The sequence below is a fragment of the Oncorhynchus mykiss genome, chromosome 4, assembly GCF_057628025.1.
Source record: "Oncorhynchus mykiss isolate SJ-2025 chromosome 4, ASM5762802v1, whole genome shotgun sequence".
Classification (NCBI taxonomy): Eukaryota; Metazoa; Chordata; class Actinopteri; order Salmoniformes; family Salmonidae; genus Oncorhynchus; species Oncorhynchus mykiss.
This window is the reverse complement of record NC_143025.1, coordinates 37,834,634-37,850,696: the sequence shown is the minus strand read 5'-3', so window position 1 is coordinate 37,850,696 and position 16,063 is coordinate 37,834,634. Positions and strand designations below refer to the sequence as shown.

At 40.8% G+C, this 16,063-nt stretch overlaps 1 protein-coding gene across 2 annotated transcripts in view; it reads right to left on the bottom strand.

The window, feature by feature from the left end:
* The window catches only part of LOC110520994 (rhophilin-1), a 66,467-nt gene that overhangs the window by 31,604 nt on the left and 18,800 nt on the right, over window positions 1-16,063 (bottom strand). For both annotated transcript variants that reach the window (XR_016495243.1, XM_090231944.1), the window contains exons 3-8: window positions 10,058-10,186; window positions 5,260-5,335; window positions 5,065-5,142; window positions 4,621-4,745; window positions 2,534-2,700; window positions 2,025-2,212 (exon numbers count right to left, since the gene is read on the bottom strand). Coding sequence is in view for 1 of the 2 variants with exons in the window: in XM_090231944.1 (XP_090088070.1) it covers window positions 2,025-2,212; window positions 2,534-2,700; window positions 4,621-4,745; window positions 5,065-5,142; window positions 5,260-5,335; window positions 10,058-10,186 (763 nt within the window). In the remaining variant the exon portion in view is untranslated. The remainder of the gene's footprint in view (window positions 1-2,024; window positions 2,213-2,533; window positions 2,701-4,620; window positions 4,746-5,064; window positions 5,143-5,259; window positions 5,336-10,057; window positions 10,187-16,063) is intronic.

Below are 16,063 nucleotides of genomic sequence, written 5' to 3'. Positions count from 1 at the left end.
ATTAACTATGCAAATCAGCAAAAGCTGTGCATTAAATAGACGCCTAACTCAAATAGAAGCCAGTCTGTAATAAGTGACTGTTGAGTTCAGTGATTTAAGCAAATAAATGCCCGGGCTATTAATTTAAGTTTTACAGTATATAGGTCTTATACCTACAGAGAGAGAGCGAAAGACGACACAGGACAGGCTATGCTAACTCTGCTCCTGGGGAAAGGTAGAGAAAGAGCTGGATTTCCTATTACACTGTGAAAAATATTTCGACCTAAGATTGTTTTATTTTATAGTTTCAAATTCATTGCAATGAATGAATCTTTTTACCAAAAACTATAAAAAAATATATTAATTGGATGAAAAACCAAAATGTGTAGTTTGGGCAGACAAGGACAGTATGTGGTCTCCTGCCACAACCAGAGGGCCAGCCAGTGAAAAGTACAATGCAACAATAGTATTTGCAATTTTGTTTTGTTTTGGCTTTCATACACTATACATACAAAAAAACATGTGGACACCCCTTCAAATCAGTGAATTCTGCTATTTCAGCCATACCCGTTGCTGACAGGTGTATAAAAATCGAGCACAGCCATGCAATCGCCATAGACAAACATTGGCAGTCGAATGGCCTTACTGAAGAGCTCAGTGACTTTCAACGTGGCACTGGCATAGGACGTCACCTTTCCAACAAGTCAGTTTGTCAAATTTCTGCCCTGATCGAGCTGCCCAGGTCAACTGTAGGTGCTGTTATTGTGAAATGGAAACGTCTAGGAGCAACAACGGCTCAACCGCGATGTGGTAGGCCACACAAACTCACATAACGGGACCGCCGAGTGCTGAAGAGCATAAAAATAGTCTCATTTGTTGCAATACTCACTACCAAGTTCCAAAATGTCTCTGGAAGCAAAGTTAGCACAAGAACTGTTCGTTGGGAGCTTCGTGAAATTGGTTTCCATGGCCGAGCAGCAGCACGCAAGCCTAAGATCACCATACGCAATGCCAAGAGTCAACTGGAGATGTGTAAAGCATTGAGTAGGAATAATTGTCTGGGGCTGTTTTTCATGGTTCGGGCTAGGTCCCTTAGATCCAGTGAAGGGAAATCTTAATGCTACAGCATACAATGATATTCTAGATGATTCTGTGCTTCCAAGTTTGTGGCAACAGTTTGGGGAAGGCCCTTTCCTGTTTCAGCATGACAAAGCCCCCGTGCACAAAGCGAGGTCCATACAGAAATGGTTTATCAAGATTGGTGTGGAAGAACTTGACTGACCTGCACAGAGCCCTGACCTCAACGCCATCAAACTCTTTGGGATGAATTGGAATGCCGACTGCGAGCCAGGTCTCATCGACCAACATCGGTGCCCGACCTCACTAATACTCGTGGCTGAATGGAAGCAAGTCCCCGCAACAATGTTCCAACATCTAGTGGAAATCCTTCCCAGAAGAGTGAAAGCTGTAATAGCAGCAAAGGGGGGGGGATCAACTCCATATTAATGCCCATGATTTAGAAATGAGAGAGTCGACGAGTAGGTGTCCACATACTTTCGGTCATGTAGTATACCATGCCATATGGCTTTTCAGTCATGTAAAACTAGCCTACCACAATTTTATTTAATGTTGTTCTCATTACTATTGTTGTAGTTAATATCATTACCACTACTACGAGTACTAGGCCTACTATTACTGTTAGTCTGACCATTGTTGTTATACAGCATGTCCTTTGACAATGTAAGTAATTTAACTTGCCGTGTGAATTAAGTCTGAGAGTGAGTGAGTGAGCGAGCGAAACATAGTCCTTAACCAGGGTTTGGGACATGGTCTGGAGCACCAATCTATACACATCTGTTACCTACACACGCGCATGTAGGCACACACAGACAGAGAGAGGGGGACAGAGAAAGAGTGAGGTGAACAGAAGAGAACTCTTTAACAAGGGCACTGGATCAAGGTCATGAGCACCAGTGAAAAGAACATGTTGGTTATCCACACACACACACACACACACACACACACACACACACAGGTCCCCTCACTCGTGCAGCCTCTTGAGCCACTTGTAGCTGGGAGGTGAAGTGTGTGTCCTGCGTGGTGAGTGTGACCCTTTCGAACACACACTCCTGCACTTGGGCGATCATCAGCCGGACCAGCATGCATAGCGACGGGCCGCTCATATCCAGACTGGGAGCGTTGGAAAAGTTCTCCTTCAGGAAGTTAAATGCACCTAGACACACCCAGATTTTATACACTTTTATAGTTTACAGTTTTATACAAAAAACAACTAGAAACGCAGAAAAAAAAATCATACAAAGAGAAGATGACAGTTGCATATGAAATGTATGATCTGCAGTTGTGTGTGAACTCCAACTGTGGTGTGTTAATGTGTAGAATCTCAGGCAATGGTATTTCCTCACCAGGGCCCCTTGTGATTGTGTTCCTGTAATAGTAGTTTGTATGTGTGTGTGTGTGTGTGTGTGTGTGTGTGTGTGTGTGTGTGTGTGTGCGTGCCTGCCATATGTGTGTGTGTGTGCGCGCTTAGGCCTACCTGCAGCTCTCTGGAAAGCGTTTATAGCCCTGTCTATGCCAGCTGCAGCAGAGCGGTCCTGTCTGGCTCCTATCTGTGTGTAGAGAGCTCCCACATTGAACAGCACACTTCCCTTCTCAAATGCCAACGCACGCTGGCATGACGGCACACCTGTCAGAGAGTCATACCTAGAGACAGTTGGGGGGGGCATGAGAGAGAGAGAGAGGTGTTTAGAGTAATTCTAAACTTAAAAAACAAGAGCGAAGATTGTCTCACCAGTCATTCCTAACCTCCAAGGTTATTGTGTAAGAAAATAAAAGGTTGAGTGGGTGTGCCTTCAGAAAGTATTCACAACCCTTGACTTTTTCCACATTTTGTTGTGCTACAGCCTGAATTTAAAATAGATTACATTTAGATGTTGTATCACTGGCCTTAACACGATACCCGATAATGTCAAAGTAGAATTATGCTTTTAGAATTATTATTTACAAATGAAAGGCTGAAATGTCTTGAGTCAATAAGTATTCAACACCTTTGTTATGGCAAGCCTAAATAAGTTCAGGAGTAAAAATGTGCTTAACAATAACACAAGTTCTTGTGTCTCGCAAAGAAGGGCACCTATTGGTAGAGAAAAAAGAAGAAAAAAAAGCAGAGATTGAATATCCCTTTTAGCATGATGAAGTTATTCATTACAATTTGGATGGTGTATCATTTTGAACTCAGTTGCCGGAGAGGATTTGTCCTGGGATATAAACATTGAGTAGTTATTTTACCTGAAATGCACAAGCTCCTCTACTCCGCCAATTAATCCACACATAAAACAGCCAACCGAATCGTTTCTAGTCATCTCTCCTCCTTCCATGCTTTTTCATCTTTGAATTTACATGGTGATATGGCATCTAAACTTTCATAGTATTACCACGACTACAGGTAAAACAGTTTGTCTTTCAATCAGCCACAAGGGTATAAGCAATGAGGAGATGGCACGTGGGTACCTGCTTCTATAAACCAATGAGGAGATGGGATAGGCAGGACTTTAAGCGCGATTTGCGTCAGAAATAGAAAGAGTTCTATTTTAGCCCTTGGCATTGCAGATGCTCGTTGGCGCGCGCGAGTAGTTTTTGTGCAATAATTGAATAACATGGATTTCTAGATTTATTTTTCGACGCTCGCGCACGCGACGTGTCCAGTCTGGTCAGCATGTTCGAGTTGAATGACTATGATAAGAGAAAACTGAGGATGGATCAACATTGTAGTTAATCCACAATACTAACCTAAACTACAGAGTGAAAAGAGTACAGAATAAAAATGTGTTTGCAATAAGGTACTAAAGTAAAACAACAAAAAATGTGCCAAAGAAAATAACTTTGTGTCCTGAATAAAAAGTGTTATGTTTGGGGAAAATCCAACGCAACATATCACAAAGTACAACTTCGTATTTTCAAGCATGGTGGTGGCTGAATCATGTTATGGGTATGCTTGTCATTGGCAAGTACTAGGGAGTATTTTAGGATAAAAAGGAAATGGAATAGAGCTAAGCACAGGCATAATTCTAGAGGAAACCTGGTTCAGTCTGCTTCCCAACAGACACTGGGAGACAAATTCATCTTTCAGCAGGACAATAACCTAAAACACAAGGCCAAAATATACACTGTAGTTGCTTACCAAGACAATATTGAATGTTCCTGAGTGGCCTAGTGACAGTTCTTAATTATAATTGCCTTGAAAATCTATGGCAAGACTTGAAAATGGCTGTCTAGCAATCAACAACCAACTTGTACAATCCAGGTGTGCAAAGCTCTTAGAGACACCCAGAAAGATGTGATTGTAACACGTATTGACTCAGGGGCGTGAATACTTATCTGAAATTAGATATGTCTGTATGTAATTTTCAATAAATTAGCTAACTTTACTAAAAACATGTTCTCACGTTGTCATTATGGGGTAGTGTGAGAAAATAATATATTTGATCAATAACATCAAAATGTGGAATAAGTCAAGGGTATGAATAAAGGAGAGGGGGAACCCATAAACGTTTCTGTGTGTGTGTGTGTGTCCTTTCTGAAGGCACTGTAAGTGAAGAGTTTGTGTGAGACTAAGAGTCTGACCAGTGGAAGTGGACTCCTAGTGTTCTGTGTGGGGGGAAGAACCTCTGGTCCAGATAGTACAGCTGGTTATAATACTCTACCAGGAGCTCCAAACCTGCCTCGTTACGACTGGGGGTACGCATGGCCTGATGATCACACAGGGGCATATTAAAGCACACACACTCATTTTAGAACACACACACTCAATGAAACATATGATGACATGACTGTATAACAATAAATTTACAAGCTATGTCAACAACATTAATATGTGAACACATTTACCAACTAAAACAATTGTTTATTCACAAAACAGTGTATAATATTGTTTACACACCCACAGTGTATAAATGATATGATACTCAGAATTATCAAACATTTAGCCGGCCAGTTTATATTGTTAGTGATATAGCTAAAGCCACTAGGTGGCAGTGCTTTCCAAGAGCGGTTGACTTCTGTTCTAACCTGTCTGAGCTCCATAAACTCCTTGATTTCTTTCTCAAACAGAGAGCTGTCCTCCCTGTAGTGCTCACAGATATATTCCTGAGAGAGAAGGGCAGAGGACAGTCACTTCAACAGAGAGAGATCAGTCACTTCAACACACACACACACAGAGACCGAGAGAGCGAGCAAGAGCGAGAGGCATATTTTTCTCCTCACCTTGAGAGGAACAGTGAGGTCTACTTCCTTGGTCTCCTTCAGACCCAGTGGGATCATGGGAACATTGATGGCTTCACTGAAGGAGAGAGAAGAGAGATCAATATGTGTGTGAAAAGACACATCACATACCTCCACAGACAAACCCAAATCTGCCTCCCCCCACACCATCCCTATTATGACAGTAACCCCTCACCCCTCCTAACTGTTCCACCTCCCTCCCTGGTAATTCGTCGTTATTATCACTTTGGTACTATTTTCACAAGTATATGGTGAATAAAAAAATGTAAATTCATTACAATACTCAGAACTGGTAATACTTGTAAATGGAATGGAGCGGAGCGTGATTCATCACTCCAGAGAACGTGTTTCTACTGCTCCAGAGTCCAATGGCAGAGAGCTTTACACCACCCCAGCAGACGCTTGGCCTTGCGCATGCTGATCTTAGGCTCGTCGGTGGCTGCTCGGCCATGGAAACCCATTTCATTAAGCTTCCGACGAACAGTTCTTGTGCTGAGGTTGCTTCCAGAGGCAGTTTGAAACTTGGTAGTGAGTGTTGCAACCGAGGGCAGATGATTTTTACGTGCTTCAGCACACAGTGGCCCCATTATGTGAGCTTGTGTGGCCTACCACTTTACAGCGGAGCCGTTGTTGCTCCTAGATATTTCCACTTCAAAATAACAGCACTTACAGTTGCAGGGCAGACATTTGACAAACTGACTTTTTGGAAAGGTGGCATCCTATGACAGTCTGACTTTGAAAGTCACTAAGCTCTTCAGTAAGGCCATTTTACAGCTAATGTTTGTCTATGGAGATTGCATGGCTGTGCGCTCGATTTTATACACTTGTCAGCAACGGATGTGGCTGAAATATCCGAATCCACAAATTTGAGGGGGCGTCCACATACTATTGTATATATTGTACTTTGAAGAACTAGTCAAATTATTTCGTCAGACAGCTCTGCAGCATACTTAGGCAGGCTAGCCTAGCTAAAAAGCATGACTAAAGACTGTACAGTATGGTGAGCACAGATAACATTGTCTGGTTGGCTAGCTGCTACTGCCTCAGCAAAGATGCGATGAAAATAAAAATAATAAAAGTCAACTATACACAATTGAAATAGTATTTTTTCATAGTAATTTCCCATTTTTCTGTTGAGGTTTACAAAATGTGGACCTGACAGAGACAATGGAATAATTTTCAATGTTTTAGCAATCGAATGTTGGCTTTGGAATTCCTATTAAAAAGCTCTAAAATAATTTGAATGTAAATTTTTCATAATGCATTTCAAATATTTTTTACATTTTTTAATTGAAACCGAAAACCATGATTGTTTTTTTTACTAATGGAACCGAACCGGCCTCAAAAAGTACTAGTCGCTCAGCACTACTGTAACGCAGCCACTCTTACATTCATAGCTTTTAATTGTGCATACATTTTGTTTGTAGACATCCTTCATCACAAAACCATTGATCAAAAATATAAGTTTACTGTCAAATATATTGAGTACATTGGTTTAAATCACCAAAACACAACAAATTACATCTTCTCAATTTAGTTATTCTAAGAACCAGTTAATCCAATAGCAAGACATTTAAGATACATATTTAAAAATTGCACTGTGAATGTATTATGCCACAGTACATTACGCTGTTATCACATTAGGCAATAACAGTGCTGTGTTCGAGACTGCCTAAAGTGAGACCAATTCAAGACTAAGAGCGTGACGAGAGAGTCCAAGACCAGAAAAATGCAAGTCCAATGATACCATGATTGTAATTTTGTCAATTCGCCACCATAATAAGAGCAAAATATCCAGTATTTCCGTGTTCTTATTTCAGAAGATAATATGGATTCTTTAGACATACATGCGGTGGGCAAAATACATGCGGTGGGCAAATAGAGCCACCAAAACAGTGGGGAACAATGTGGGCCTTCTATGCCTTCAGAGAAGGGCTAAGGAATTATAAAATCATTATAATAATTCTAAATCTATTCTTATTTTCAATGATAGCGATTACATGTTTGTTTTTTGTTTTTTTGTTGGAAAGGAAAGAGTTAACGCTGCAGAGAAAATAAATATCCAATCAGGATTTTTCTTTGGTGGTCTCTGGGGAGATAAATCTAGCTAGCTAAGTCAGCCATTAGCTCGACCATCAGAAGCTAGATGGAAGGCCTCTACCATTCAACTATATTAGGGCAAAAAAATTGGAGTGACAGTGGAATCAACCAATCACATTTTGACTTGTAATAAGTGGGACCGTTTTTACAAAAACTTCTGGCTTCTAGAAGGCCAACAGGTCACTGTGCAACAACTTTTGTTTTAGGCTAATTTGCAGCAGGTGTTATCGAAGAGGATGTTGTTGCTAAATTTGTTAGTTTCTCCCTTTTAAAGAATAACTTTCAACAAGACGTTTCAAATGATCTGGTGAGTGGAACTGTGTTTGTTATTGCAGCTTGCTTGCTGTTACATATCTCTTTCAAAATACCTGAAACAGTGTTGTATTTAAACTTTAGATCACCGTTTACTGTGTGTGCTAAATGTGAAATGTTCTATGCAATGGGAAGTAATAAATTGTACATTTCGATTTAGAAATGCTTAGCCTAATGGTTGTGTTTTTGTATTCATATGATTGGGACTTCCTGACTTATGGCCACTGAATGGATTGCTTATCTTTTAACATCATGCTGTGTGTGACTGCTGTCTTTCAAATCGGCCCTATCCAGTGGTGTCTGGAGAAGTGAGTATACTCAAATTTTGCCAAGAATTCCCAAATGGCCGCCTGAAGGAAAGGCATTTATGAGTTTTCACTTTCAAATTGACTTTTATTTTTTTAAATAGATATTATGTTCTAAACACAACAATGCTTAAACCACATATCATTTTTAAGGTTTTGGAAAAATACATTTTTTGGGGGGTGTTATTGTCCTTTAAGGAGAAGTGCATCTATATTTCCATGTCTAACAATTGTATTTATCGTCGACATTTATAATGAGTACTTCTGTAAAATTATGTGACACTCTGCAATGTTTTTGGAACTAGTGAACATTACGCGCCAATGTATACTGAGATTTATTTTATATAAATATGCACTTTATCGAACATATGTATTGTGTAACATGAAGTTCTATGACTGTCATCTGATGAAAATCAAAGGTTAGTGATTCATTTTATCTATATTTGCTTTTTGTGACTCTTCTCTTTGGCTGGAAAAATTGCTGAATTTTTCTGTGACTTGGCGGTTACCTAACAATCGTTTGTGGTGCTTTCGCTGTAAAGCCTATTTGAAATTGGACACTTTGGTGTGATTAACAACAAGATTACCTTTAAAATGGTATATGATACATGTATGTTTGAGGAATTTTAATTATGAGATTTCTGTTGTTTGAATTTGGTGCTCTGCACTTTCACTGGCTGTTGTCATATCAATCCCGCAGCCCTAAAGTTAATTGTTTATGGTTCATTGAACTAGCATGGGAAACAGTGTTTAAACCCTTTACAATGAAGATCTGACGTTATTTGGATTTTTACCAATTATCTTTGAAAGACAGGGTCCTGAAAAAGGGACGTTTCTTTTTTTGCTGAGTTTAGTACCGGGACAAACCCCTTTGCCTCCAGAACAGCCGGAATTCTTCAGTGCATGTATTCTAAGGTGTGGCATTGAAACTTTCCTCAACTGGTATCAAGGGACCTAACTTGTGCCAGGAAAACATTCCCAACACCACCGCAACCAGCCTGTACCGTTGACACCAGGCATGATGGGGCCATGGACTAATGCTGCTAACGCCAAATCCTGACTCTGGCATCAGCATGATGTAACAGGAACCATGATTCGTCGGTCCAGGGAATGTTTTTCAACTCAATTGTCCAGTGTTGGTGATCGCGTGCGCACCGGAGCCGCTTCTTCTTGTTTTTAGATGATACGAGTGGAACTCATTGTAGTCATCTCCTGCAACAGCCCATCCTTGACAAGGACCAACAACTTGTGTGTTCCCGAGATGCCGTTCTGCACACCACTGTTGTACTGTGTCGTTATTTGCCTGTTTGGGGCCCGCCTGTTAGCTTGCATGATTGCCATTCTCCTTCGACCCCTCATCAACTAGCTGTTTTTGCCCACAGGACTATCGCTGACGGGATGTTTTTAGTTTGTCGCGCCGTTCTCTAGACACTGTCGTGCGTGAAAATCTTAGGAGGCAGGCCGTTTGAGACACTGGAACCGGCGTGGCTAGCACCAACAATCATAAAATATATATATATATAGTTGAACCTTTATTTAACTAGGCAAGACATACCATGCTCAAAGTCACTTGTTTTTCCCATTCTAACGTTCAATTGAACAGCAATTAATAGCAGTCGGATTAAGAAATGGTCAAATGTCTTAAGAATAGAAAAATATAATGTGAGCAATGTATTGTGAAAGGCAATTACTTTATATGAACATCTATTGCAATGCGAAACATGTATTCCTTGATGAAACACTTACGTTTGGTGAAAAAGTGACTGATTGTGTGTTGTACTTAGTCAATTGAAAATGTGCTAAGTTTTGAAACGACTACCTTTTTGATGATCTGTTTTGAGTTTTGTACTAAGAGTTGTGAAAATTGCACCAAAGCGACTGAACAAAAACTGTAATGAGTCTAAATCAAAGGATTTGCACCACTTGTGACCCTGAGCTTCAGCTGGGCTGGATTACTAGCGCCTCATTACTAGCATACCAGGCCACTCTCATTAGGCTATAATTAAAGCAAATAGGACATCGGCGCATTGAGTGTTCACACCCTCCACCTCAGTGTGTGTTACCTCTCTGTCTGATAGACCTCCATACTGCTGTTGAGCTCCTCTAGTTCTTCCTTCAGTAGCTGCAGGTTGGAGTTGACAAAGCTCAGCTCTAGAGCCACAGTCTCCTTCACTTTGTTGTTAGTGGTGGCTCTGCAACACACAAATACATTCATATGAGACACCCTACCTGAAATAGGATGTACTAACGAGACCACGAGTCGCTCTTCATCGTCACCTTGTGATCTTTATCCAGCTCAATCCGGTTCGACATAGTTCTGAATGGATGTACAGTAGCTCATACATCCTGTATTTACTGAGAAAAGGGCCTACTTCTACTTCCCTTTCTGGGGCCCCAAGCAGATTGGGACAGAACACAGCACACAATCCAATTACAGTACACACACTTGATTTTTTACTATTACCCCCAATACACACAGTCAAGAGGAACCCACTCAACCCAATTCTGTAATAACTTTTGGAGATAGTTATTCCCTTTTCCAAAAGAGTATTAGGAATCAACAAGAGCGAGTCAAACATACCTACTGCAGGTGACTTGTCCCCTAATTATAAGGTTATCAATAACATTTAAACAACCCCCGTCCTTCCACACACACCTTGAAGCACGCATCTGTGACTCTTTCCCCCTGCCCCCCACAGGCTAATCCCACATCAGACCTCCTACCCTCCCCACCCCAAAAACATGCACGTCTCTCTCTCTCCAGGACAAGCCAGTTTCAATCTGATTATGGTTAGCTTTAAAGGCTTGCCATGTATCCCACTTCTCTCTCTCTCACACACACACACACACACACACACACGCTTCCACGCATGATCTACAACAGAGGGAAAAGAAACAACCAAGTATTGCTGCTAAACTGTCTGATACCACGAGTGTATAATGTGTGTCTGTGTTGAGTGAGTCACATAACTGTTATTTTACTCTAGAAAAAAATATAAGGGCCAGTGTGTGCTCATCACTTCAGTTAAGTCACGGTCACACCACCCCCAGTAAAATCCCCTGTACTGCTCGGACTTCCAGTAACGAACTGAGTGATGTCATTCCTCACTAGAATTCCTTTCCCAAAGTAGATAACACACTGGCCTGTAACACCAGCATGACAGCACATAATATGAAGCTCTAATGAGATTAGAGCTGACCCCAATTATTCGACTGGTCTACAGGCTGTTGGTCGACCAAGATGGTTTTTAGTCGAGCAGTAGCAAATAAATAAATAAATACACCCCCCCCCCCCCCAATTCGGAAAGTGTTCAGACCCCTTGACTTGTTCCACATTTTGTAACATTACCCTTGTTCTAAAATTGATTCTTACTTTTTTTCCCTCAATCTACACACAATGCCAAAGCAAAAATGGATTTGAAATATTTGCACATTTATTAAAAATAAAACTGAAATATCAGATTTACATAAGTATTCAGACCCTTTACTCAGTACATTGTTGAAGCACCTTTGGCAGCAATTACAGCCTCGAATCTTCTTGGGTATGACTTTACAAGCTTGGCACACCTGTATTTGGAGAGTTCCTCCCATTCTTCTCTGCAGATCCTCTCAAACTGTCAGGTTGGATGGGGAGCGTCGCTGCACAGCTATTTTCAGGTCTCTCCAGAGATGTTAGATCGGGTTCAAATCCGGGCACTTTCTGGGCCACACAAGGACATTGACACTTGTCCCGAAGCCACTCCTGTGCTGTCTTGGCTGTGTTAGGGTCGTTGTTGTCCTGTTGGAAGGTGAACCTAAGCCCCAGTCTGAGGCCCTGAGCACTCGAGCATGTTATCAAGTATATCTCTGTACTTTGCGCCGTTAATCTTTTCCTTGATCCGGACTAGTCTCCCAGTACCTGCCGCTAAAAAACATCTCCACAGCATGATGCTGCCACACCATTCTTCACTGTAGGGATGGCGCCAGGTTTTGTCCAGACATGACGCTTGCCATTCAGACCAAAAAAGTTGAAATTAAGATTATCAGACCATGGAATCCTGTTTCTCATGGTCTGAGAGTCCTTTAGGTGCCTTTGGCAAACCTCAAGCAGCTGTCATGAGCCTTTTACTGAGGATTGGCTTCTGTCTGGCCACTCCACCATAAGAGCCTGATTGATGGAGTGCTCCAGAGATGGTTGTCCTTCTGGAAGGTTCTCCCATCTCCACAGAGGAACTATGGAGTGCTGTCAGAGTGAACATTGGGTTCTCGATCATCCCCCTGACCAAGGCCCTTCTCCCCCGATTGCTCAGTTCGGCCGGGTGGCCAGCTCTAGGAAGAGTCTTGGTGGTTCCAAACGTCTTCCATTTAAGAATGATGGCGGTCATTGTTCTTGGGGACATTCAATGCTGCAGAAATGTTTTGGTACCTTCCCCAGATCTGTGCCGACAATCCTGTCTCGGAGCTCTACGGACAATTCCTTCAACCTCATGGCTTGGTTTTTGCTGTCAACTATGGGACCTTACATGGACAGTTGATTTGGAAAGGCACACAAGTCCAATCAATTGAATTTACCACAGAAGATGATCAATGGAAACAGGATGCACCGGAGCTCAATTTAGTCTCATAGCAACGTGTCTGAATACTTATGTAAAATATTCTTTTAAATTTGTAATACATTTGCAAAAATGTCTAAACCTGTTCTTGATTTTTAATTATGGGGTATAGTGTGTAGATTGATTATTTTATTTAATACATTTTAGATTAAGACTGTAACTTAACAAAATGTGGAAAGAGTCAAGGGGTCTGAACTTTCCAAATGCACTGTTTAAGAGGGGTGTCTCGTGTGCCATAAAGTACCAGTCAAAAGTTGACACACCCATTCAAGGATTTCTTATGTTCTACATCGTAGAATAATAGTGAAGACAACAAAACCATGAAATAGCACATATGGAATCATGTAGTTCCCAAAAAATAAATAAGTGATGGTCCCACTAAACGCAAACCATATGGGATGATGTATCACTGCAGAATGCTGTGGTAGCCATGCTGGTTAAGTGTGCCTTGAATTCTAAATAAATCACAGAAAGTGTCACCAACAAAGCACCCACACACCTCGACCATGAAGGCCCGATTCATGCAGTCTTCTCTGAACAGTTGATGTTGAGATGTCTGTTACTTGAACTCTGAAACATTTATCTGGGCTGCAATCTGAGGTGTAGTTAACTCGAATTAACTTATCCTCTGCAGTCTTCCTTTCCTGTGGCTGTCCTCATGAGTCAGTTTCATCATAGCGCTTAATTGTTTTTGTGACTGCACTTGAAGAAATGTTCAAAGTTCTTGAAATGTTCCATACTGACTGACCTTCATGTCTCAAAGTAATGGAATGTTGTTTCTCTTTGCTTATTTGAGCTGTTCTTGCCACAATATGACTTGATCTTCTGTATACCACCCCTACCTTGTCACCACAACTGATTGGCTCAAATGCATTAAGGAAATAAATTCCACAAATTAACTTTTAACAAGGCACACCTGTTAATCGAAATGCATTACAGGTGACTGACTACCTCATGAAGCTGATTGAGAGAATGCCAAGAGTGTGCAAAGCTCATCAAGGCAAAGGGTTGCTACTTTGAAGAATCTCAAATATATTTAGATTTTGTTTAGTACTTTTTGGTTACTACATGATTCCCATGTGTTATTTCATAGTTTTGTTGTCATCGCTAATATTCTAGAATGTAAAAAAAAAAAATATGGTGAAATAAGAAATGTTTGCAGAGCGCACAACTTATGCTAGACTTGGTTTATTTTCATTTATTTACGAGTTTTGTTAATTTAGTAGTCTTTTGTTTGGAGCGCTCCTGTCAATGTTAAGTAAGGACACGCACGCATAGAAGTAGGCCTATAAATGCCCATTTGGGGATCTGATAGTATTTCTGATTGACTTAATGCACTACCACTAATGAGCTGTGGAACTTCTCAAAGTAATGTTTTCTTCACCTCAAACAGCAAACCTGTTTTTATATCCATTGTGAATGACAATTCCTCAATGCATTCGAAAAATCTTTCCAGCTCTCTCCCTCTCGATAACCACTCAGCGTGAAAGGGAAAAATGTTATGCTCTGATCCAGTGGAAATGTCATAAAATAGGCCTACTCACTCACTGGCACGGAAACTCTGGGGCCCAGAATATGTTATACAATGTTGCAAGGAGCTTCAGGTCAGACTGAAGTTAATATTTGATACAATGTTTCAAGTTTGTTGCAGACAAACCATACATAGGATATTTCATTTTTTTCAGGATATGTTCTACCTGCAGGCAGCAATGTTTTTATTTGTTGGTTTTATAGGGTATTTTTACATAGTTGGCAATGGAAATAAAGTTACTTTTCAGGTTTATCATTTAGATTTGGATAGAATTTTGATTAACCACGACAATGATTTTGAGAAGACATTATTATAAATTAAATTAAACGGTTCCATGAAAATGTGCAAATGAAAACCATAACTGGGACGAAGATCAGTAGAAATGGTTAGCTACATTGGCTCCTTGTGTAGCCTATTACCGGCAACTTCAGGAGAGTAATGGCAAAAGCCAGTTGGAGCAGGATGAGGATGGTATCTTGATCTCTGGCTCCCTTGAGTCATTTGGGTCTTATGTCATCAAACAGTGAACTTAAAGCATCAGACAAGCTCAATGCATATTTAGTTGATTATATATGGAAAAATATGTTTATATTTGCATATAGTTGATTATATATGGAAAAATAAAATTGGTCGAAAGGACAGAAGACTTTAGTTCAACAGTTGTTTTTTTTTGTTTATGTCTGGGATATCCCGACACACACGTTTGTCTGACTGGCATTGAACCGTAGTTTCCTGCATGATGCCAAAATACTATGTGTTAACCCACTGAACTAAAGCCTGGTCTTCCAATGACAATCAGCAATGAGATTCCTACAACAGCTGCCCTCCCTGGGAATCCTTCTTTCTGTCTGGGAATGGAAAGGGAAAGATGCAGCAGCGGGACACAAAGCCTGTTGATTGGTGGCTGACTGGGGGTCTATTTGTCTCTGTGACCTAGTCCCAAAAATGGGGGAAGGGCTGGGTGTTGCTGGTGGGTGTTATTACCCCATCACCTAGTACTCCCCTTTTTAATGGTTCTCTCTCTCAAGCCAAGCTGCATATTCGCAAGTACGACAATGTGATTCATGTCCTAGCCTGAATCAACACGGTTGACCATGACTCGACTATAAAAACGCTGGTGAACAGGATACAGGGTGCATGAAATCTTAATCTTACTTGCCATCTTTCTCAAAACCTAATTACGTCAGGCAAGAAAGAAAAATAGTAAGAGGGAGGGTTGACACACAAACAGGGGAGGAATGGTTCTTTCAACTAGCTTGATGTAGTTCTAGGTGTTTATCTTATTAGATAATGACTCAGCCAAACAGACCACTAAAACAGAAGAATAAAGCACACTGCTATAAGTACGTCCTACTTACAGTGCCTTGCGAAAGTATTCGGCCCCCTTGAACTTTGCGACCATTTGACACATTTCAGGCTTCAAACATAAAGATATAAAACTGTATTTTTTTGTGAAGAATCAACAACAAGTGGGACACAATCATGAAGTGGAACGACATTTATTGGATATTTCAAACTTTTTTAACAAATCAAAAACTGAAAAAGTGGGCATGCAAAATTATTCAGCCCCTTTACTTTCAGTGCAGCAAACTCTCTCCAGAAGTTCAGTGAGGATCTCTGAATTATCCAATGTTGACCTAAATGACTAATGATGATAAATACAATCCACCTGTGTGTAATCAAGTCTCCGTATAAATGCACCTGCACTGTGATAGTCTCAGAGGTCCGTTAAAAGCGCAGAGAGCATCATGAAGAACAAGGAACACACCAGGCAGGTCCGAGATACTGTTGTGAAGAAGTTTAAAGCCGGATTTGGATACAAAAAGATTTCCCAAGCTTTAAACATCCCAAGGAGCACTGTACAAGCGATAATATTGAAATGGAAGGAGTATCAGACCACTGCAAATCTACCAAGACCTGGCCGTCCCTCTAAACTTTCAGCTCAT